The following is a 25,447-nucleotide window of genomic DNA, read 5'->3' as shown; positions in this document are numbered from 1 at the left end:
GTTGCACCAGCTCCTGAGGTCCGCTGGGTCCTAAGGACCACCGCACTGAATTCCCCAGGTCCTAAACTCTACCGCACTGAGACAGGCTAAATGGGCCAAGTGGGGGCTGTGCTGGGTTTGGGTATTTGATCCTCCACAATATTCCACATGGGAATTTAAACTGGAGGTGGCAGTTTTTTTTTACGAGGTCGAGTTGTGAGCTCGACATCAACCCGGCACGGATGGTATGGGAGTCACTGGATCGACATCAACTCGGCATGGGAGCGGTCTGTCACTAGATCGAACTCGGGAACCTCCGTTCTTGAGCCCGGTGCTGCTTAAAGCTGATGGAAACAATGCCAAATGTAGTCATACTTCTTGTTGGACTCCTCAAAGGAAATGTGGCTGCCAGTACGGGTTACAAGTGTGCTTTTTAAAAAAGTGTTTTCAACTCCCACTACTGACTATATTGCTGGCAAATGTACAGTGTCTAGTAAGTAAAATTGACAATCTCAGAACTAGGACACTGTATCAGAGGGACGTCAGCACAGTATGCTTCCTCTGTTTCACAGAATCCTGGTTAACCCCCTTCTGTAGCAGACGCAGAGATTCAGATTGATGGGTTCACTATACATTGTTGGATAGGGCTATCGAGTCTCTCAAAAGCAGAGGTGGTGGAGTATACCTCATGATCAATTCCTCTTGGTGTACAAATGTATCTCTTTTCCATCTTTTTATTATCATTGTTAATAACAACAAAATAAAATTGATACATAGATAATGAGATTACACACATACATATTTCAACTAACTATAAAAGATTACAAGAGCAATGATTACAGTATAAATGAGTATTCCCACATCGTAAATGATACAATATACAAATAGACAAGGCAAACCTAAGTGTATCATAATATAAAATGAAAAAAGAAAAAGAAAAAAAGAAAAAAAATTATTATGCAAAAAACTAATCTAAAAATCTAATAATAGAAGAGAAAAAAAAACAAAAAAAGAGGAAAAGAAAAAATAGAAAAGAGGGAGAGAAAAAAAGGGCTGTTTATAATATCTCACAAAAATACAAAATCATCAGTGTCGTCTACTCCGATCTTCTTGACATACATGCAATCAAAACTGGAAAATCAAATAGGCCTTGAACAGGGTCCTATTACATCATATGAAAATATTGAATAAATGGTCTCCATATCTTTTCAAATTTAGTAGAAGTGTCAAATACGCCACTTCTAATTTTTTCTAAATTTAAACATAACATAGTTTGAGAAAGCCAATGAAATACAGTAGGAGGATTAATTTCCTTCCAATTCAACAAAATAGATCTTCTAGCCATTAGTGTAAGAAATGCAATCATTCGACAAGCGGAAGAAGATAAATGAAGTGAGTCCATCATTGGTAAACCAAAAATTGCAGTAATAGGATGGGGTTGTAAATCAATGTTCAATACCGCGGAAATATCAAAAATATCTTTCCAATATTTTTTCAAAAGCGGACACGACCAGAACATATGAGTTAGAGATGCTATTTCAGATTGACATCTATCACAAATAGGATTTATATAGGAATAAAAATGAGCCAATTTATCCTTGGACATATGAACCCTGTGTACAACCTTAAACTGTATTAATGAATGTTTAGCACATATAGATGATGTATTAACTAATTGAAGAATTTTATCCCAATTCTCAATAGGAATAATAATGTTGAGCTCTCTTTCCCAATCATTTTTTGTCTTATAAAGGGGCTCTGAACGTATCTTCATAATTATATTATAAAGTTTTGATATAAGCCCTTTCTGAAAGGGGTTTAATTCAAACAAATTCTCCAAAATGCCTGAAGACACAAAGTTTGGAAAAGTAGGAAGTACAGTATTTAAAAAATTCCTAATCTGTAAATATCTAAAAAAATGAAATCTAGGCAAATTATATTTATTAGATAACTGCTCAAAAGACATAAAACAATTATCCAAAAATAAGTCAGAAAATCGTAGTAATCCTTTAGTCTTCCAAGCCAAATAAGCTTGGTCTATAATTGAAGGGTGGAAAAAACAATTGGATACAATAGGAATATTTAAAACAAACTGAGTCAACCCAAAAAATTTCCGAAATTGAAACCATATACGTAAAGTATGTTTAACTATCGGGTTGTCAATTCGTTTCGGCAATTTAGAAAGAGCAAAAGGGAGAGAAGTCCCCAAAATAGAACCCAGTGCAAAACCTGATACTGATTTAATTTCCAGATTCACCCAATGAGGGCTAAAAGATCCATCCCAATCTTTCAACCAACATATCAAATATCTGATATTAACTGCCCAATAATAAAATCTAAAATTAGGCAATGCTAATCCACCTTCCTTCTTTGCCTTCTGTAAGTATATTTTACCTAACCTAGGATTTTTATTCTGACAAATATATGAGGAAATTTTTGAATCAACATTAGTAAAAAAAAGCTTTCGGAATAAAAATTGGTACCGCTTGAAAAATATATAAGAACTTAGGTAAAATAACCATCTTAATAGTGTTAATTCGACCTATCAGAGATAGAGATAATGGTGACCACTTAGTAAACAAGCATTTAATCTGATCAATTAAGGGTACAAAATTAACCTTAAATAAGTCTTTGTGGTTTTTTGTGATTTTAATCCCTAAGTAAATAAAAGAATCATTAACTAATTTAAAAGATAAGTTACCATAAATTGGGACCTGTCTATTTAAAGGAAACAATTCACTCTTATTAAGATTTAACTTATACCCAGAAAAATCACTAAATTGAGCCAACAATGATAAAACTACAGGAATAGATTTCTCAGGATTGGAAATAAATAACAACAAATTATCTGCATACAAAGATAACTTATGAATATCTGTCCCACGATTAATACCAAGAATATCCTGTGATTCTCTTATAGCAATTGCCAAGGGTTCTAAAGCAATATCAAATAATAGTGGACTAAGAGGACAGCCTTGTCTAGTGCCCCGAAATAAACGAAAAAAGGGAGATCTTTGATTATTAGTAAACACCGAGGCTACTGGGGTATGATAAATCAGTTTAATCCAGGAAAAGAATGTCGGACTAAAATTAAACTTCTCCAACACATTAAATAAGTATGGCCATTCAACTCTATCAAATGCTTTCTCCGCATCTAATGAAATAACACATTCTGAAATATTATGTGAAGGAGTATACACAATATTCAATAACCTCCTAACATTAAAAAAATAACGATTTTTGATAAAACCGGTTTGATCCTCTGAAATAATTTGGGGTAATACCTTCTACAATCTGGATGCAAGTAACTTGGAAAAAATCTTAGAATCTACATTCAGTAAGGATATTGGTCTATAGGATGCACAATCAGTAGGGTCTTTATCTTTCTTCAATATTAAAGAAATAGAAGCTCTATAAAAAGATTGTGGCAAATTGCCCAATCTAATTGCTTCTTCAAAAACCTTATATAACCAAGGAGAGAGAGAGTAGCGGAAAAACATTTAAAAAATTCTGCTGTATACCCATCCGGACCAGGTGCTTTCCCAGAATTCATGGAAGAAATAACCCCTTTGATTTCTGCATCAGTCATAGGAGTTTCCAATATTGAAAGATCATCTGGTGATAATATTGGAAAATTCAATTTCCCAAGAAAATCACACATGGCACTGCAATCCTGAGGAAATTCAGAATGATACAGGGACGTATAAAAATCTTGAAATGATTTATTTATCTCATCATGGTTAATTGTCAAATCCCCATTTTGCTGACGGATCTTAGTAATTTGACGTTTAACCAAAGCATTCTTCAATTGACTAGCTAATAGTTTACCCGATTTATCACTATGTATATAAAAATCAGATCTGGACTTCATCAGTTGATTTTCAATCGAAGCTGTAAGTCAGGGGTGTCAAACTCATTTTAGGTCACGGGCCGGATTGAGCAAAATGCAGCTTCATGCGGGCCGGATCAGTCGGACGCGTGCGAACGCAGCGATCGTTGCCTCCGTTTTTTCAGCCTGCTCTCATGTGTCTCAATCTCTGCTATAACTACAAAGTGTTTCACTTTACAAATTCCGTTTCTTATGAAGAAGACTGCTGAGCAAGACTGCCGAATAAACACTAAAAACCCTGAAAACCTGGTACCTGAATAAACTCAGCATTAGCCATATCATACGCCATAGGCACTTCGATTACTGGGGCCAGCTTTAATAGTAATTAGATATTATCTCGCGGGCCAAAGATAATTCCACCGCGGGCCGGATTTGGCCCGCGGGCCTTGAGTTTGACATATATGCCGTAAGTAATAAACTATATTCTGTTTGAAGTTCAACCCTTTGTTTGTAAAGCTCCTTACTAGGAGTAATCAGATATTTCTTGTCAATCTCTTTAATTTTATCAATCAATAAAAGAGTTTCCTTCTTTATGCGTTTTCTCAGACCAACAGAGTAAGAGATAATCTGTCCACGTATATATGCTTTAAAAGTGTCCCAGAGTGTTCCATAAGAAATATCTTCTCGTGGAGTTGGTTGAGAAGAAGAAATCGATCTGTTCATTCATAAATTTAATAAAGTCCGGATCTTGCAATAAGGTAGAATCAAACCGCCATTGTCTAGCATTATGAACTGTGTCCATAAATTTAATAGAAAGTTTTAATGGAGCATGGTCAGAAATAGCTATACTATCATAATAACAACCATTTACCGAAGGAATCAAACAAGAGTCAATACAAAAATAATCAATTCTCGAATAAGAATGATAAACATGTGAGAAAAAAGAAAACTCTTTGTCCTTAGGATGCCGAAATCTCCAAACATCAAAAATTCCATTATCAGTCAAAAAAGAGTTAATACAAGTGGCCAACTTATTGGGTACAGTCTGAGTAAATATAGATTTGTCCATCAAAGGATTTAAACAACAATTAAAATCACCACCCATTATTAACTTATATTCATTTAGATTAGGTAAAGAAGTAAATAAGGACTTAAAAAAATCAGGACAATCCACATTTGGAGCATAGACATTAACCATAGCAACCTTTTTATTAAAAAGTAAACCCGTAATTAACAAAAATCTACCATTCGGATCCGAAAAGATATCATGTTGGACAAATGTAATAGAGGAGACAATAATAACTGAAACTCCCTTTACTTTGGCATTCGAATTCGAATGATATTGTTGACCCCGCCAAAACCTAAAAAAGCAATAGTTGTCCTCCTTCCTCACATGAGTTTCTTGTACAAAAATGATATGAGCATTAAGTCTTTGGAATACTTTGAAAATCTTCTTTCGTTTAATCGGATGGTTTAAACCATTAGTATTCCAAGAAACAAAATTAATGGTCTGAGCCATAGTTCTAAAATCAACCCTTTGGTATAAAAAGGGTTAACCAAATTACAAACTCATGCCCCCGGAAGAAGAACAAAAATAAAAAGCGGACCCAGAAGTGACAACATCGCGGACATATTTGTAGTTCAAAATCAGCCCAAATGAAAAAACTAAAAAAAACTGATTAAAAAGATATAGAATTAGAAAAAAGACCACCCTCCCCCTCCCACTCAAGAAAGAGACAAAAAACCAAGGCCAAAAAAAGGCCGGGAAAAAGCAAAAATGAAACTAATCCTACCCCCATATCAGCGGAAGACCACTCCATATATAAAGGATATATATTAAAAAAAAAACCACCCAAACTTTAAAAATTATAATCACTATACTAGAACCAAACTTCTTAATATAACTGGTAGTAAAAAAAACGAAGAAAATATAATCAGTAAAAACTTATAAATCGGGTTAAAACCCAAACAAACCAAAAAAAATATTTAAACTATGATAAGCGATGCATTATAGGAAGAAGACAAGAGGGAAAAAAAAGCGCCATCTTAAAAAACACCAAAAATGTTTTATCAAAAAACCACCATCTTAGTAAAAAAAAAGTATTCACCTTCGAAGGATTAAAAATACACCTTCGAAGGAACAGAAAATAGTCAGCGATACAGTATAATGGTTAAAGTGTGTAAAACAAAACGATTAATATGTCGAAAGAACACTTTAACTTGAGTATAAAGTGTAGAGTAAACCTACACCAACAACCAGAAACAAAATCTGGTTTGGAGGATCAAAAACCATCTTACACAATCGAAATCACCCATTCATTCGGCCTGAGAGCCCGTATCAGTAGGGAAGTTCTCATTCAGAAAACTTCTCGCTTCAAATGTAGAAAGAAAAACCCGGCGAGAAGCGTTCGGTGGAGAAATTCTGAGCTTCGCAGGGTATAAGAGCGCTGGTTTTAAATTTTTCTCATAACATTCAGACATCAGCGGTTTAAAAAGAAGCCGTGCCCTCATTACCTCAGGACTAAAATCTTCCACTAAGCGGAAATTGTGATCTTTAAATTTAATCATTCCTAGACGTTGAGCCACACCAATAAGCTGCTCTTTTACATGTACATAATGGAACCGGACAATTACAACCGAAAGTTTAGCTGAAGCACTCTATGATCGAGGCATAATTCTATGCGCCCGATCAAGTAATGGCGGGCTGTCTGGAAAAACGGACGGGAACGCATCCTTTAAAAGTTGAGCAAAATACTCCCTGGGGTCGTCTTTTTCGATACCTTCTGGGAGACCAAGTATACATAGGTTCTGTCTTCTGGACCGATTCTCAAAGTCGACACTCTTGGCTTTAAGTGTTTCCACCAGTTTAGTAGTCGAAAGCAAGTCCTGTTGCAATTTTTCAATTATCAAATCTCGTTTCCGAGCGTCTTCTTGCAGAGATGCGATAAGAACTTGCTGCTGGTTAATTACTGAATCCGTCTTATCCATATAATCTTGAAAAGCCTTTATATCTTGTTTAAAAATTTGTTGTTGTTCATCAAATTTTTTATCCAAAACCTCCAATAACAATTCATAAGTTAATTCAGTGCGTTGCGGATGAGCTTGCTTCTTTCCATTACCATTCGGGTTCCGCCCAGGTTCTCGTCCTTTAGATCTAAGAGCCATTTCTGAGTACATATCTTCAAAAATTCACAATAAACTCTTAACGATAAGTCCAAAAAAATAGCAAGAATCTTTTGGTGTAGGTAAAAATAACTTGAATAAGGGTGATCAAAGGTTAAAAAAAGTAAAGGTTATGGAGCAAGTCTAAAACAGTACTCACTCCATGAGCGCCTCCCGCTGACTCGGTGTACAAATGTATCAGTAATTTTCTAATTCTGCTCATCAGACCTGGAATGTCTCACAATTAAGTGCCTTCCATTTTACCTACTGTGAGAGATTTAAGCAATCATTTTGATAGCAGTGTACAGTCCACCTCAAGCCAATGTCAATCAGGCTCTAGGTGATCTGAGCGATATGATCAACATGCACGAAATAGCATACCTGACGCCTTCACCATCATTTTGGGGGATTTTAATCAGGCCATGTTGAAAAGTCACTAAATAATTATGATCAACAAACTACTTGCACTACTAGAGGAAACAACGCACTACACCACTGTTACACCACCATCAAGAACATCTAATGTGCTATTCCACACCCTCACTTCAGAAAGTCTGATCACCTGGCTGTACTTCTACACCCTAAGTATAGGCAGAGACTAAAGACTACAGCACCAGTAGTGAGGATCAAGAAGGTATGGACAAAGGAAGCACAGAAGCGCTTATAGGACTACTTTGAATTAGTGCACTAGACTGTTCAGGTATTCATCTTCGAATCTGGATGAGAATGCCACAGTAGTTACTGACTTCATTAAAACCTGTGTGGATGAGTGTGTGCTAATGAAAACTTGCTGTACCTTCCCAAACCAAACGCTGTGGATAAACCAGGAGGTTTGTTGTCTGCTGAGGGTTAGGTCTGCAGCATTCAAGTCTGGTGACCCAGGTCTGTACAAGAAAACCAGATATGACTTGTGGAAGGCTATGTCAAGAGTGAAGAAACAATTCAGAGTGAGGTTAGAGGCAACATCAGATGCACATCAACTCCAGCAGGGTTTGCAGGACATTAGTTCCTACAAAATGAAGCCCTGAATGGCAGTGCTGTTTCACAACCTGATAAGCTCAACGACTTCTATGCCTGTTTTTAAAGGGAGAATATAATTACAGTTGTGAAGATCCCTTCTGCACCCGGTGACCCTTTGATCTCTGTCTTGGAGGTCGATGTCAGGCTGCTTTCAGGAGGGTAACCACTCGATGGAGTACCTGGTAAGGCTATGAAAACTTGTTCCAAGCAACTGGCGGAAGTATTCAAGGACATTTTCACCCTCACACTGTTACGGTCAGAAATACTCACTTGCTTCAAAAGGGCAACATTATACCAGTGCCCCAGAGGAGTAATGTGAGCTGCCTTAATGACTTGATCAACAGTGATGAGATGTTTTGAAAGGTTGGTCATGGCTAGAATCAACTCCTGCTTCAGCAAGGACCTGAACCCACTGCAATTTGCCTATTGCCATAATAGGTCTACGGCAGACACAATCTCAATGGCTCTTCATATAGCCTTAGATCACCTGGACAATACAAACACCCATGTCAGGATGCTGTTTGTTGACTATAATTCAGTGTTTAACACCATCATTCCCACAGTCCTGATCAATAATCTACAGAACCTGGGCCTCTGTACCCCCCTTTGCAACTGGATCCTCGACTTCCTAAACGGAAGACCACAATCTGTGCAGATTGGTAATAATATCTCCTCCTTGCTGACGATCAACATTGGCCACCTCAGGGATGTGTGCTTAGCCCTCTATTCTACTCCCTCTATACCCATTAGTGTGTGGTTAGGTATAGCTCAAATACCATCTATAAATTTGCTGATGTTGTTGGCATCATTGCTGGCATTGTTGGCAGAATCTCAGATAGTGATGAGAGGATCTACAGGAGTGAGATATACCAGCTAGTTGAGTGGTGTCGCAGCAACAAACTTGCACTCACAAAAGAGCTGACTGTGAACTTCAGGAAGGACAAAATGAGGGAACATGAACCAATCCTCATAGAGGGATCAGAAGTGGAGAGAGTGAGCAATTTCATGTTCCTGGGTGTCAAGATTTCTGAGGGCCTAACCTGGTCCCAACATATCGATGCAGTTATAAAGAAGGCAAGACAGCGGCTATATTTCATTAGGAATTTGAGGAAAGTTGGTTTGTCATCCAAAACAGTCGAAAACTTCTATAGGTGTACCGCGGAGAGCATTCTGACTGGCTGCATTACTGTCTAGTTTAGGGGCTCTACTGGATAAGATCAAAGGACACTACTGAAAGTTGTTAGTCAGCTCCATCTTGGGTACTAGCCTCTGTAGTATCCAAGACTTCTTCAAGGAGAGGTGCCTCAGTCTTACGTACCCGTTGGTATCTTGTACCTGTCACGTGACCATGATGTAATTGACTATGCTGGACGAGGTAATGGTCTTGTGATGATGGAGTGACGTCATTTTCCCGCCAGTGACAGGTCATGTGATAGTTTTTTTTTCCCAACAGGGTATAAAAGGAGAACCCCACCCTATGACGTAGGCAGTTCGTGGCTGAATTCACCAGTGACTCCATGTTGCTGTACCAGTGTACCAGCGTATTCGGTGTTATGATGCAGTTTTACTTTAAAGTGGAGCTTTACTTTCTGCCTTAAGTCAAAGGTTATTGTTGGCAGTTTTGCTACAATACTGCCAGTTAAAGCGCAGTCAGAGTGTGAAGATTCATGGAAGTTCGGGAAGCTGAAAGATCGAGGAAAGTTGATGTCGGCTGTGAAGCAGGTTTGACCTTTATTTAATCTTCATACGAGGAGTTAGTAACTTATGTCCGTGTTAACTCCTGTTTTGCCAAAAAAGAGCAGAGTTGGATGCAGAGTTTCGCCAAGGAAAGGTCAGTGCCTTTAAGCCATTTCATTTTCTTCATCGTAAATCCTTTGATCCAAGCATACTTCGACTGGGAAGGAGATGGAAGGTTAGTTAAGAAGGTTCAGTCGTTAGGTATTAGTGCTGGAGTAATAAAATGGATTCAACAGTGGCTAGATGGGAGATGCCAGAGAGTAGTGGTGGATAATTGTTTATCGGGATGGAGGCCGGTGACTAGCGGGGTGCCTCAGGGATCTGTTTTGGGCCCAATGTTGTTTGTAATATACATAAATGATCTGGATGATGGGGTGGTAAATTGGATTAGTAAGTATGCTGATGATACTAAGGTAGGAGGTGTTGTGGACAATGAGGTGGGTTTTCAAAGCTTGCAGGGAGATTTATGCCGGTTAGAAGAATGGGCTGAACGTTGGCAGATGGAGTTTAATGCTGAGAAGTGTGAGGTTCTACATTTTGGCAGGAATAATCCAAATAGAACATACAGGGTAAATGGTAGGGCATTGAGGAATGCAGTGGAACAGAGAGATCTAGGAATAACAGTGCATAGTTCCCTGAAGGTGGAGTCTCATGTAGATAGGGTGGTGAAGAAGGCTTTTGGAACGCTGGCCTTTATAAATCAGAGCATTGAGTACAGAAGTTGGGATGTAATGTTAAAATTGTACAAGGCATTGGTAAGGCCAAATTTGGAATATTGTGTACAGTTCTGGTCACCGAATTATAGGAAAGATATCAATAAATTAGAGAGAGTGCAGAGACGATTTACTAGGATGTTACCAGGGTTTCAGCACTTAAGTTACAGAGAAAGGTTGAACAAGTTAGGTCTCTATTCATTGGAGCGTAGAAGGTTGAGGGGGGATTTGATCGAGGTATTTAAAATGTTGAGAGGGATAGATAGAGTTGACGTGAATAGGCTGTTTCCATTGAGAGTAGGGGAGATTCAAACGAGAGGACATGATTTGAGAGTTAGGGGGCAAAAGTTTAAGGGAAACACGAGGGGGTATTTCTTTACTCAGAGAGTGATAGCTGTGTGGAATGAGCTTCCTGTAGAAGTAGTAGAGGCCAGATCAGTTGTGTCATTTAAGGTAAAATTGGATAGGTATATGGATAGGAAAGGAGTGGAGGGTTATGGGCTGAGTGCGGGTAGGTGGGACTAGGTGAGATTAAGAGTTCGGCACGGACTAGGAGGGCCGGAATGGCCTGTTTCCGTGCTGTGATTGTTATATGGTTATATGGTTATATGGTTATTTCAAGGAAAGTCTCTCCCAAGCGACTGTGTAACCTTTGGACTTTCGCATTACTACCTCTAAGAACTGTTTTTGCATTATCGCTTTAAGAACTGTTCAAGCTGCTGCACAGCAGCTGACTTCCGGTTAAGTTAGTCGTTTGTTTACTTTTGGTTTTGTTTTTCGCAGTGTTTAGTAAATGTTTTATTTGTTATAAAAAAACCTGTCTCAATTATATATTCATTGTTGCTGGATCGTAACACTCAGAAAGATGGTGTCCATTATTAAGGACCCCCAACACACAGGACATGCCCTGGGTGTGGGTACACACACACACACACACACACAGCAATTGATTTACATATTTTTTTCTGCATCATCATATATTGCATTGTACTGCTGCTAAGTTAACAAATTTCACGACATATCCCAGTGATATTAAACCTGATTCTGAAATATTTTAATTATTAATACTTTCAAGACATTGATTTTTTTTGGCAAGCTAAGCAAAGAAGGTTGGGAGAAGAAACTTAGTTGAAGGCTTCACCAACCCTCTCCTCCTTGTCCACCCACCACCATACAGAATCTCACTGTGACAGATGGAGTTTGCATCCCTCAGCAAGTTCTCACTGTGCAGGTGGCAGTGGTTCAGATGTGATAGCATGAGTTAATTATCATCCTTCTGAAGAGGTCAGCTGTGAGTTTGCTCAGCTCATCACAAACCACAAATTTTGGATCATATACTGTCAATTTAGATCCTGATAATTTTCTTCACTCTCCACTATAAAGTTTCTCAAAACAAAGATCCTTACAGTTGCCTACATTTCCCATGCAACTTTCAAAATTTTATACAAAGATGCAGCAAGATGTTAAAGACAGAATTGCTGATTGCACTCCAGCTCTTCAGATTTTTCTCAATTGAAAAAAAAACACGTACTCAATAGCTATGAATGATACTGAAAGAGAGTGAAGTCTTAAGAAGTATCGTGTGTTCCAATAATTTAAAGGTAGCAATAAAGGAAAAATATTGAATCACAAGGCTAAAATAGTCATGTCTGATTTTCCCAGTGCTCTGGTCAGATCACACCATAAGTACAGCTCTCAGTTCAGGCCAATGAACTTAAAGAAGAGACGCATGGTAAGTGCTGTGAAGAAAATAAGCCTAAAAGATTAAATTTTGAACTTGTCACCATTCTGTACACAAACTAATTATAATAATTTTACCAAGGATAAAGAAATACCAAAAAGGATCTTGGTTATAATCAATACCTGCTGGAAGCCCAATAATTTAATCGTAAAGAAATACCACTTTCCCTATAAAATGTAACAACTTCTGAAGGCGGTAGTGGAAAGGAACAGCAAGAGCATATTTTTAGAAAAATGGTTTCAATATGTAGAATGCATTAGCAACTTCAGGTATTTTGCTGTGTTTCTCCTTAAGTTGTTTAATCTTTGCTGTAAGACACTTCCATAAATGTTAAAGGAAATTCTGGGCACACTAACCCAGTAACAAGGGAGGCAATTAAAAGGCAGTGTACTCATATTTTCAACTTACCAACCATGTGTTTTCGAACATGAGCCATTGTGTAGAATTTCTTCTCACAAATCTCACAGGAGAATTTCTTTTCAGCAAAGCCATGGACAACTTTGATATGTTCATGCAGAGACCACAGTTTCTTGAAACATTTTCCACAGGAAACACACTAGGGAAAAATAGGAACATTTTAAATATTCTATATAATGTTGTGTGTTTAACTAGGTGAAACATACTATGGGATACTAAATGCCAACTCCCTCCCCCACTTCATCAAATTCAGCAATTCATCCTACAGTAAAAAAGACCACAAACAGTGGAGCCCTCTAGCACTTCATCCTTTTGACTAATGAGACATGAAAGAATAGGACCTATCAAGTGTGACAGTGGAAAAGTGTGTATGGAACCAGAGGAAATAGCAGAGGTACTTAATGAACACTTTACTTCAGTATTCACTATGGAAAAGGATCTTGGTGATTGTAGTGATGACTTGCAGCAGACTGAAAAGCTTGAGCATGTACATATTAAGAAAGGGGATGTGCTGAAGCTTTTGGAAAGCATCAAGTTGGATAAGTGGCTGGGACCAGATGAGATGTACCCTAGGCTACTAGAGGAGGCGAGGGAGGAGATTGCTGAGCCTCTGGCGATGATCTTTGCATCATCAATGGGGATGGGAGTGGTTCCGGAGGATTGGAGGGTTGCGGAAGTTGTTCCTTTATTCAAGAAAGGGAGTAGAGATAGCACAGGAATTTATAGACCAGTGAGTCTTACCTCAGTGGTTGGTAAGTTGATGGAGAAAATTCTGAGAGGCAGGAGTTATGAACATTTGGAGAGGTATAATATGATTGGGAGTAGCCAGCATGACTTTGTCAAAGGCAGGTCATGCCTTACAAGCCTGATTTAATTTTTTGAGGATGTGTCTAAACACATTGATGAAGGAAGAGCAGTAGATGTAGTGTATATGGATTTCAGCAAGGCATTTGGTAAGGTACCCCATGCGAGGCTTATTGAGAAAGTAAGGAGGCATGGGATCCAAAGGAACATTGCTTTGTGGATCCAGAACTGGCTTGCCCACACAAGGCAAAGAGTGGTTGTAGATGGGTCATATCCTGCATGGAAGTCGGTGACCAGTGGTGTACCTCAGGGATGTGTTTCGGGACCCTTACTCTTCGTGATTTTTATAAATGACCTGGATGAAGAAGTGGAGGGATGGGTTAGTATGTTTGCTGATGACATAAAGGTTGGAGGTGTTGTGGATAGTGTGGAGGGCTGTCAGAGGTTGCAGGAGGACATTGTTAGGATGCAAAACTGGGCTAAGAAGTGGCAGATGGAGTTCAACCCAGATAAGTGTGAAGTGGTTCATTTTGGTAGATCAAGTATGATGACAGAATATAATATTAATGGTAAGACTCTTGGCAGAGTGTGTGGCACGTGGCCAAGTGGTTAAGGCAATCTGAAGGTCGTGAGTTCGAGCCCAAGCCGAGGCAGCGTGTTGTGTCCTTGAACAAGGCACTTAACCACACATTGCTCCAGTCCACCCAACTGAAAATGGGTACCAGCAAAATGCTGGTGGTTAACCTCGTGATAGACTGGCATCCTATCCGGGGTGGGGGAGTCTCGTACTTTTAGTCGGTTCATGCCACAGAAACCGGCATAAGCACCGGCCTGATGAGTCTATAATGCAGAATATAGCATGAATGGTATGACTCTTGGCAGTGTGGAGGATCAGAGGGATCTTGGGGACCGAGTCCATAGGTTGAATTTAGAAGCCGAGAGGTAATGTTGCAGCTATATAGGACCCTGGTCAGACCCCACTTGGAGTACTGTGCTCAGTTCTGGTCGCCTCACTACAGGAAGGATGTGGAAGCCATAGAAAGGGTGCAGAGGAGATTTACAAGGATGTTGCCTGGATTGGGGAGCATGTCTTATGAGAATAGGTTGAGTGAACTTGGCCTTTTCTCCTTGGAGCGACGGAGGATGAGAGGTGACCTGATAGAGTTGTACAAGATGATGAGAGGCATTGATTGTGTGGATAGTCAGAGGCTTTTTCCCAGGGCTGAAATGGCTTCCACAAGAGGGCACAGGTTTACAGGGTTAAGTGTTTTTTTTATTATAAATGCAGAAAGTGGTGAGGGCATGGAATGAGCTGCCAGCAGCGGTGGTGGAGGCAGATATGACAGGGTCTTTTAAGAGACTTTTTGATAGGTACATGGAGCTTAGAAAAACAGAGGGCTCTGGGTAAGCCTAGTAATTTCTAATGTAGGGACATGTTCGGCACAACTTTGTGGGCTGAAGGGCCTGTATTGTGCTGTAGGTTTTCTATATTTCTATGAGATTACTTGGGTACTCAAAAAATACTTACAGCCAGAGGGAGACTACTGATAGATAATGACAGCTGCTCATGCACTTTTAAGAAAAGAAACACTTTCAAAATTCCGCAGTAAGCAACCACCAACATGTCTCATCATTGCTCTCTGCACTTTTAGATTACAGGATTTAAATATAGGCCAGCCCTATTTGCATTGAAAATGGTCTCAAGGTGATGAATGACATATTCCCATTCTAAACTTTTCTCCAAAACAGATGCCTACAAACAGAGGGTTAGATTTAAGGTGAGAAGCAAGAGGAAATGTGAAATAAAATCTTTTCACCAGATGGTGGTTCTGTCTGAGAACACAGATACTCTCACATTTTAAAACAATTTAGATGAGCACTTAAAATGCCAAGGCATAGAATGCTACAGATGAAGTGATTATGAATGGGATTCAAATAGATAGGTACTGGGATGGTATTAGCAGTGAGCCAAAGAGCTTCCTTCAGTGATGTGTAACTCTATGAATTAATATATCAATACTGTGGTTCAATAGTGATCAAAGTGAAGAATATATTTCCGTTGATTCATTAAGCAACTAAATAAACACAAAACATGTAAACCTGATTCTCCATTTACATTAAATATATTTGTTATCTTGAACCTTATTTTTGATCAGTTGGGAGTCTAAGATAAATGGAAATCCAGTCATGATGAAGAAGCGAAACCAAACAAGCAGAAAAATCTATATCCATTCCAGGGTTTCCATGTTTTCAAAGTATATTGTACAACCTCTTCCACATATGATACTGCTTGCTTCTGAACTTAGAAGCCCCAGTTATAGTTAAAAGTACAAAGTACATAATTTTCTGAAACAATACATTAGATCAGAATGAATCATCATTCTATTTGCTGCTATTTCACAGGTTTTAGTCACCTATTTATTTAGAAAGACTAATTTGGTGTGGAGTGGCTTCAACAACTGGTTTCATTTGTCAACCAAGCAATAACAGTTTTGTTATTCTACAAGTATCAACTTAACAAATTCACTATGTTCAAAACTTCTAATGTCACATACAGCAACACACAAAAGAGCTGGAAGAACTCAGAAGGTCAGGCAGTGCTTATGGCGGGAAATGGAGAGCGAGGACTGAAGAAGGGTCCTGACACAAAACTTCAGTAGTTACCTCCATAGATGCCACCTGATCCAATGAATACCACCAACTTCTTTGTGTCTTGCTGCAGCTTACCAGCATCTGCAGTTTGTGTTTCCAATGTCATATGTTATTTTTGAAATAATTTCACTCAACCAGAAGCAAACCACCAGTTAACCAATGGACAACTCAACCAGGAAAAGCAGGAACTAGAGCTCAACACAAGTTGGTTGAAACCTGATTACTTTGGGTGAGACTTCATATTTAAATCAGTAACTTGATTAGCTGAATTCATATGCCATCTGCAGGAAATACACATTAACTGCAGTTAAAAATAATAGCAGCCAAGAAATGATTAATAGAATCAGAGATATTATCACTGACATATGATGAAATTTGTTGTTTTGTGGCAGCAATAGAGGATGACAGAAATGACTATGTTACAATTAATGAATAAATAAATACAAAAAGAGGAATAGTGAGCTAGTATTCATGGAACATTCAAAATCTGATGACAGAAAGAAATCTGCAGATGCTGGAAATTCAAGCAACATACACAAAATGCCGGTGGAACGTAGCAGGCCAGACAGCATCTATAGGAAGAAGCACTGTTGACTTTTCGGGCCGAGACCCTTTGTCAGGACTAACTGAAAAAAGATAGTAAGAGATTTGAAAGGAGGGGGAGGGGAAATCCAAAAAGATAGGAGAAGACAGGAGGGGGAGGGGTGAAGCTAAGAGCTGGAAAGGTGATTGGCAAAAGGGATACACAGCTGGAGAAGGGAAAGGGATCATGGGACGGGAGGAAGAAAGGGGGAGGGGAGCACCACAGGGAGATGGAGAACAGGCAAGGAGTGATTGTGAAAGGGGCAGAAAGAGAAAAATAAGGAGGGGGGAATAAATAAATAAGGGATGGGGTAAGAAGGGGTGGAGGAGCATTAACGTAAGTTAGAGAAATCAATGTTCATGCCATCAGGTTGGAGGCTACCCAGACAGAATATAAGCTGTTGTTCCTCCAACCTGAGTGTGGCTTAATCTTGACAGTAGACATACCAGAATGGGAATGGGACATGGAATTAAAATGTGTGGCCACTGGGAGATCCTGCTTTCTCTGGCGGACAGAGCGTAGGTGTTCAGCAAAACGGTCTCCCAGTCTGCATCGGGTCTCACCAATATATAAGAGGCCACACCAGGAGCACCGGATGCAGTATACCACACCGGCCAACTCACAGGTGAAGTATCACCTCACCTGGAAGGACTGTCTGGGGCCCTGAATGGTGGTGAGGGAGGAAGTGTAAGGGCTGGTGTAGCACATGTTCCACTTACAAGGATAAGTGCCAGGAGGGAGATCGGTGGGAAGGGATGTGGGGGACGAATGGACAAGGGAGACGTGTAGGGAGCGATCCCTGCGGAAGCCGAAAGGGGGGAGAGGGAAAGATGTGCTTGGTAGTGGGATCCCGTTGGAGCTGGCGGAAGTTACGGAGAATTATATATTACAGGAAGAATAAGTGTTTGAAAGAAATCATTTGAAAATAATACATTCAAAATAAATAACAATTTCAGAAATATTTATTTACCTTTTTCTCTGCATTAATAATTCTGTAATTAATAGAACAGCAATAGTTGGGAGGCTTTGTTCCATTGCCTCCAACAAATGACTTTGCAGTTCCATGATCATAATTCTCTCTAGCTGAAGAACCCAGCGTTCTGTTCAATATGTCTGCTTGAATCAAGACCATTCAAAATTTGATTAATGATCTTGTATTGGAATTTTTTCAAGCAAGATGTGCTATCAATAAAGGGGAATCAGTGGATGTACTGTACTCAAAATGCTCTCTGAAAATCTATTTTCTGCATCCAAGATTATTGCAGAAAATATTCAAGGTGTAGGAATAAACATATTGCTGGATTAGAAGATCAGCTAAGCAGGAAAATGAAAAGAAGTGGTGTGCCACAGTGATCAGTGAGGGACTTCAATCATGACTTTTATTGGTAACTTTAATGAAACCATGCATGCAGTTTCTAAATTTGCTGCTGATAAGGTGATAAATAGAAAACTAGACTGCGAAGAGTACATGAAGAAGTGTCAAAGGGATATTGATAAGTAAAATGAGTGGAGAAGGATCTGACCAATTTAATTTTACTGTGAATGGTCTTAGCTCAAAACATCAACTCTTCATTTCCCTCCATTGATGCAGCATGACCTGCTGAACTTCTCCAGTGTTTTGTGTGTGTTGCTCCAGATTTCCAGCATCTGCAGTCTCTTAATGTCTTCATGTGGAGAGGATGGTTTATTTTGTGGGAGAAGCTAGAACTAGAAATCATTGTTAAAATCATTAAGATAGGAGGTAAAGTGATTTTTTTTTTCTCTGAGGTTTGTGTATTTTTGTACTCTCCTTCTGAAAGGGAGGTGGAAATGATCTTTTAATTTTTTAAATAGAATCGGGTAGATATTTGATAAGCAAGAGGTTGAAAAGTTACATGGATAGACAGGAACATGGATATTAGGTTATAATCAGTCAAGGCCTATTCTTGTTCCTATTTTGTATGTTTATAGGTACAGTTTCAGACTTAACCTACGCCCTGTTTTTCCTGTTGATTTACTCTCTGAAACTAGCTTTAGAGTACATGAGTGCATACATCTACAGTGGACTTTTAAAGCAAGGTGACAAATGTGCTATCATTTATTCAACTCTATGTGCTAACTCTCTTGTTTTAAGCATTATTGAAGGTCATTACAACTTTAAGGTGAAACAATGAAATCAAAACTCATCTAACTGTTCATATTAAACTAAAATGAGCAAGTACTGCTCATGGTAGCAGCAACAACAATCAGTGTTCAATTCCCACCGCTGTCTGTAAGGAGCTTACATGTGACTGCGTAGGTTTTTTCCAGGTGCTCCAGTTTCTTTCCACATTCCAAAGATATACAGGGTAGGGTTAGCAAGCCGTGGGCATGCTATGTTGGTGCCAGAAGCTTGGTGACATTTACAGGCTTTTCCCGAGGATGCCCTCAGACTGTGTTGATCGTTAACACAAAATACATTTCACTGTATGTTTAGGATTGTACATTGACTAATTGCAAAAAGATACTTTAACACAAAATAAAATTAGCTAATCTTAATCTTATGTTAAGTATCTTTTTGCAATTTACAATTAGTCAACGTACTATCCCAAACTGAAAATAATAATTAGCCAAACTGGTTTTGTAACACATGGATTTAAAGAATATGAACGAAGTAATAAAACTTCACATCAAGAAATCAAGTTTCACATTTAGTTTCTTGGTATTTATGCAACCTCAATTTGCTAATTGCCACTGAGAAAAAAAAAGCCAGTTTGTCCTAAGCCAGAAGCACAAAGTAATTTTTTTTTACTGACTCCAAGTTATAAAGGGATATTATTTAAAAAGACAAATTTTATTATTCTTCAAATGTCCAACTGACCAAATGCAGAATTAGATTCCAAGAGAACAAATAGGAAAATTTCTGTTGGTTACAAATGCAAAGCAGGAGAGATCATACAAGAGATCATACAACAATGTGGTTACAAGAGGTCACAGGAAGGCACAGGTATTACGTAGGCCTGGAAACATTTAGAAACATAGAAAACCTACAGCACAATACAGGCCCTTCGGCCCACAAAGTTGTACCGAACATGTCCCTACCTTAGAAATTACTAGGGTTACCCATAGCCCTCTATTTTTCTAAGCTCCATGTATTTATCCAAAAGTCTCTTAAAAGACCCTATCATATCCGCAAAAAACCTCAGAATAACTACACAATGAACAATAACAATAACTCATGCTTTCAACAACAACACACACAAAATGCTGGTAGAACACAGCAGGCGAGGCAGCATCTATAGGGAGAAGCGATGTCGACGTTTCGGGCCGAGACCCTTCGTCAGGACTCATGCTTTCACCATTTTTGCCAGATAGAAACCACCCAATACAGTCCATGAACTTCCCAATTCATCATCTCATCCTGAAAATAAAGGCCATATGATTTTTGACAAACAGTGAGACCTCAGATATATAGAATTAATTGGAATCTAATATGGAACTAATTCAAACTAATTTAGGACATAAGTGGAGTGAAATCAAGATCATGGAAGTGCTGGGTCAGATTGAAGGAATATGATAGAGGAAAGAGAGTTTAGGGACTGAAAATCAGCAGTGAACAAACATTACAGGTGAATTAATAACTTGAAACAATAATGTAGTTGTGTGCCGTTCTGGTCATAACACTATGTGAAGGCCTTGGAAAGGTTAAAGAGGTTCACAGACACCTTGCCAGGATTTGAATGTATTAAGCTAGAAAGGGTAGACAAGCTTGATTGTTCTCTTTAAAGTGTCAGAGGAGGATGGTAATGAGAGTATACAAAATTATGAGAGGCATAGATGGGTAGAGAAAGTATTTTCCTTTAGGATGGAAATGTCAAATACTAGAGAGCAAAGGTGAAAGGAACACACACACACACACACACACACACACACACACACACACACACACACACACACACACACACACACACACACACACACACACACACACACACACACACACACACACACACACACACACACACACACACACACAGTCTGTGGACGAGACGGGTGCAGTGAGCGGCTTTCCTACCCGACCGCATGCTAGCGAGGCTGACGATGGGCCTCGTTCAGGAGAAGCAGCAAATATGATCAAAATTTTGAAAGAGATACGGGAGTTCCAAAAAGATATAAAACAGCAGCTGCATGATATTAAGTCAGAGCTCGCCAACGTCAATCACAAAATAGTGGTGGCAGAGACTCGAATTGAGAAGGTGGAAGATCGCATGCAAAATGTGGAATAGATGCTAAGTAAGACGATAAAAATATTAAATCAACAAAAAGGTAAACTGCTTGCCCTGGAGGGAAGATCACAGCGGAAAAATATCAAGATATACAATGTTCCCGAAGGAGCGGAGGATTTGTCTATGATGGAGTTTGTAGGAAAGTTGCTGCGGGATGCACTGGAGCTTCCCTCGACTATGGAGCTGGAAATTGAAAATTATGCGATCATCCTAGCTGAGGCAGGATCAGCCACGCTCAATAGTAATTAAATTCCTTCGATATATTACTAAGGTGGAGATTCTACGAAGGGCCTGGGGTAAGAAGAGGGTGTTTTTAGACGATAAATTAATATATTTCGATCAAGATTACCCCCCTGCGGTCCTGCAGAAACATAAAGAATACTCTGAAGTAAAGCGAATACTAAAGCAGGAAAGGTTTAGATTTCAAACTCGGTACCCTGCTAAACTTTGAGTGTTTTATCAAGATGGGATCCAACTGTATCACAGTGGAAGAGGCGACTACAGACATGAAGGCCAGAGGGTTGCCCATCAGCGTGATCAAACCAAGAGAAAGCTTGGCAGAGGAATTATCCCGCTCTGCTTAGGAAATAGTGTGAGAATCGAGAAAGCAGGAGACTGGAGGAGGGCGAGAGAAGTACATCAGGAAGAGACTGAGAGTTTTCCAAAGACAGCCCTCACCCCCTCCAGAACAGCCATAAGGTTTGGCTAACTTTAAAAATGTTGAGAAGCTAAACAGAAGCAAAAGTAGATGGTGATATACCAATCTCGAGAAATACTTATTATAATGTCGATTTTATATTACTCACTTACTCCTTTTCCCCCACCAAAATGACAGTGTGAGTGTGTGCGTGAGTATGTGTAGGAGGAGTACAAAGGGATATCTTTTCTGTGTAATGGATTTGTTCACTGACTTTTATGAATACTGCAATGGGGGCCCTCAACTCACAAGTAGGAGGGGTTATCCCCCACAGCCAGACAGTTCCTCTAGCTCAACCCAGGGTCATCTACTAGAGACCTCAGCCTTGGAATCACACGTTCGTTGCCATTTCTGTTATTATTATTTGCATTTCTTGGTTCTTATTTGTTCAGGGAGTAGATCAATCAAGTTTTATTCTGCTAATTTCAATGATACATTGACAGATAAATACAGATGGCTAAGGACAAAGTAAAGTTCATTTCTTTTAATGTCAATGGGCTATTAAATCCAATCAAACGTAATAGAATTTTATCCAAAATGAAAAAAAGAACAAGCCCATGTAGTATATTTACAGGAAACTCACAAGTGATAATGAGCATAGAAAACTAAAGAGAATGGGCTTCACTAATTCATTTTTCTCCCCATATAAATCAGGACATAGGAAAGGAGTTGCTATTCTTATCTCAAGTAAGCTAAATTTTGAAAAAGTATTCGAAATGGGAGATAAGGAGGGCAGGTATTTCAGATGAATGGGAGATAAGGAGGGCTGGATTTTGTTGCTTCCGGTCTGACAGAATCGGAGGGACAAAAGGAGGAGGTGTTGCGTTGCTTGTCAGAGAAAATATTACAGTGGTGCTCTGGCAGAATAGATTAGAGGGCTCGTCTAGGGAGACTATTTGGGTGGAACTGAGGAATGGGAAAGGTGTAGTAACGCTTATAGGGGTGTATTATAGACCACCTAATGGGGAATGAGAATTAGAGCAGCAAATTTGCAAGGAGATAACAGATATTTGTAGTAAGCACAGGGTTGTAATTGTGGGAGATTTTAAATTTTCCACACATAGACTGGGAAGCCCATACTGTAAAAGGGATGGATGGTTTGGAGTTTGTAAAATGTGTGCAGGATAGTTTTTTGCAGCAATACATAGAGGTATCAACTACAGAAGGGGCAGTGTTGGATCTTCTGTTAGGGAATGAAATAGGTCAGGTGACGGAGGTATGTGTTGGGGAGCACTTCGGGTCCAGTGATCACAATGCCATTAGATTCAATATAATTATGTAGAAGGATAGGACTAGACCCAGGTTTGAGATTTATGAATGGAGAAAGGCTAACTTTGAGGAGATGAAAAAGGATTTAGAAGGAGTGGATTGGGACAATTTGTTTTATGGGAAGGATGTAATAGAGAAATGGAGGTCATTTAAAGGTAAAATTTTGAGGGTACAGAATCTTTATGTTCCTGTTAGGTTGAAAGGAAAGGTTAAAAGTTTGAGAGAGCCATGGTTTTCAAGGGATATTGGAAACTTTGTTAGGAAAAAGAGAGATATCTACAATAAATATAGGCAGCATGGAGTAAATGAGATGCTCGAGGAATATAAAGAATGTAAGAAGAATCTTAAGAAAGAAATTAGAAAAGTTAAAAGAAGATACAAGGTTACTTTGGCAAGCAAGGTGAAAATAAATCCAAAGGGTTTCTACAGCTATATTAATAGCAGAAGGATAGTGAGGGATAAAATTGGTCCCTTAGAGAATCAGAGTGGACAGCTATCTGTGGAGTCAAAAGGGATGGGGGAGATTTTGAACAATTTCCTTTCTTCGGTATTCACTAAGGAGAAGGGTATTGAATTGTGTAAGGTAAGGGAAACAAGTAGGGAAGTTATGGAAACTTTGATAATTAAAGAAGAGGAAGTACTGGCACTTTTAAGGAATATAAAACTGGATAAGTCCATGGTCTGGACAGGATATTCCCTAGGACCTTGAGGGAGGTTAGTGTAGAAATAGCAGGGGCTCTGACAGAAATATTTCAAATGTCATTAGAAACTGGGATGGTGCTGGAGGATTGGCGTATTGCTCATGTGATTCCATTGTTTAAAAAGGGTTCTAAGAGTAAACCTAGCAATTATAGGCCTGTCAGTTTGATGTCAGTGGTGGGTAAATTAATGGAAAGTATTCTTAGAGATGGTATATATAATTATCTGGATGGACAGGGTCTGATTAGGAACAGTCAACATGGATTTGTGCGTGGAAGGTCATGTTTGACAAATCTTATTGAATTTTCTGAGGAGGTTACAAGGAAAGTTGACGAGGGTAAAGCAGTGGATGTTGTCTATATGGACTTCAGTAAGGCCTTTGACAAAGTTCCACACGGAAGGTTAGTTAGGAAGGTTCAATCATTGGGTATTAATATTGAAGTAGTAACATGGATTCAGCAGTGGCTGGATGTGAGATGCCAGAGAGTAGTGGTGGATACGAGAAACACGAGGAAATCTGCAGAAGCTGGAAATTCAAGCAACACACACAGAATGCTGGTGGAACGCAGCAGGTCAGGCAGCATCTATAGGAAGAAGCACTGTCGACGTTTCGGGCTGAGACCCTTCGTCAGTAGTGCTGGATAACTGTTTGTCAGGTTGGAGGCCAATGACTAGTGGTGTGCCTCAGGGATCTGTACTGGGTCCAGTGTTGTTTGTCATATACATTAATGATCTGGATGATGGGGTGGTAAATTGGATTAGTAAGTATGCAGATGATACTAAGGTAGGTGATGTTGTGGATAATGAAGTAGGTTTTCAAAGCTTGCAGAGAGATTTAGGCCAATTAGAAGAGTGGGCTGAAAGATGGCAGATGGAGTTTAATGCTGATAAGTGTGGGGTGCTACATTTTGGTAGGACTAATCAAAATAGGACATGCACGGTAAGTGGTAGGGCATTGAGGAATGCAGTAGAACAGAGTGATCTAAGAATAATGGTGCATAGTTCCCTGAAGGTGGAATCTCATGTGGATAGGGTGGTGAAGAAAGCTTTTGGTATGCTGGCCTTTATAAATCAGAGCATTGAGTATAGGAGTTGGGATGTAATGTTAAAGTTGTACAAGGCATTGGTAAGGCTGAATTTGCAGTACTGTGTACAGTTCTGGTCACCAAATTATCGGAAAGATGTCAACAAAATAGAGAGAGTACAGAGAAGATTTACTAGAATGTTACCTGGGATTCAGCACCCAAGTTACAGGGAAAGATTGAATAAGTTAGGTCTTCATTCTTTGGAGCATAGAAGGTTGAGGGGGGACGTGAAAGAGGTATTTAAAATTATGAGGGGGATAGATAGAGTTGATGTGGATAGGCTTTTTCCATTGAGAGTAGGGGAGATTCAAACAAGAGGACATGAGTTTGAATTAGGGGGCAAAAGTTTAAGGGTAACACTAGGGGGAATTTCTTTACTCAGAGAGTGGTAGCTGTGTGGAACGAGCTTCCAGTAGAAGTGGTAGAGGCAGGTTCGGTATTGTCATTTAAAGTAAAATTGGATAGGTATATGGACGGGAAAGGAATGGAGGGTTATGGGCTGAGTGCGGGTCAGTGGGACTAGGTGAGAGTAAGCGTTCGGCACGGACTAGAAGGGCCGAGATGGCCTGTTGCTGTGCTGTAATTGTTATATGGTTATATAAATTCAATTACTCTATTGAATATATATGCACCCCGGGAAGTGATATTGGTTTCTTTCAGAAAATTACTGGTATTATCTGATATGTGGGGGAGACTTAAATTTACAATTATAACCAAAGTTAGACTCTTTCAATAGAAAAACCTATGAAACAATATCCTTATATAAGAAAGTTAATACACTTTTTGAGGATGTTGGTTTAATTGATATATGGAGGG

At 39.2% G+C, this 25,447-nt stretch overlaps 1 protein-coding gene across 1 annotated transcript in view; it reads right to left on the bottom strand.

Moving 5' to 3' along the window:
* Positions 1-25,447, bottom strand: part of LOC140741479 (zinc finger protein 652-like) — a 157,109-nt gene that overhangs the window by 51,896 nt on the left and 79,766 nt on the right. The window contains 1 exon segment of the mRNA XM_073071720.1: positions 12,590-12,737. Within this exon segment, the coding sequence (XP_072927821.1) occupies positions 12,590-12,737 (148 nt within the window).

This window comes from Hemitrygon akajei, chromosome 18 (assembly GCF_048418815.1).
Source record: "Hemitrygon akajei chromosome 18, sHemAka1.3, whole genome shotgun sequence".
Lineage (NCBI taxonomy): Eukaryota > Metazoa > Chordata > Chondrichthyes > Myliobatiformes > Dasyatidae > Hemitrygon > Hemitrygon akajei.
This window is presented reverse-complemented; position numbering and strand designations above follow the sequence as displayed.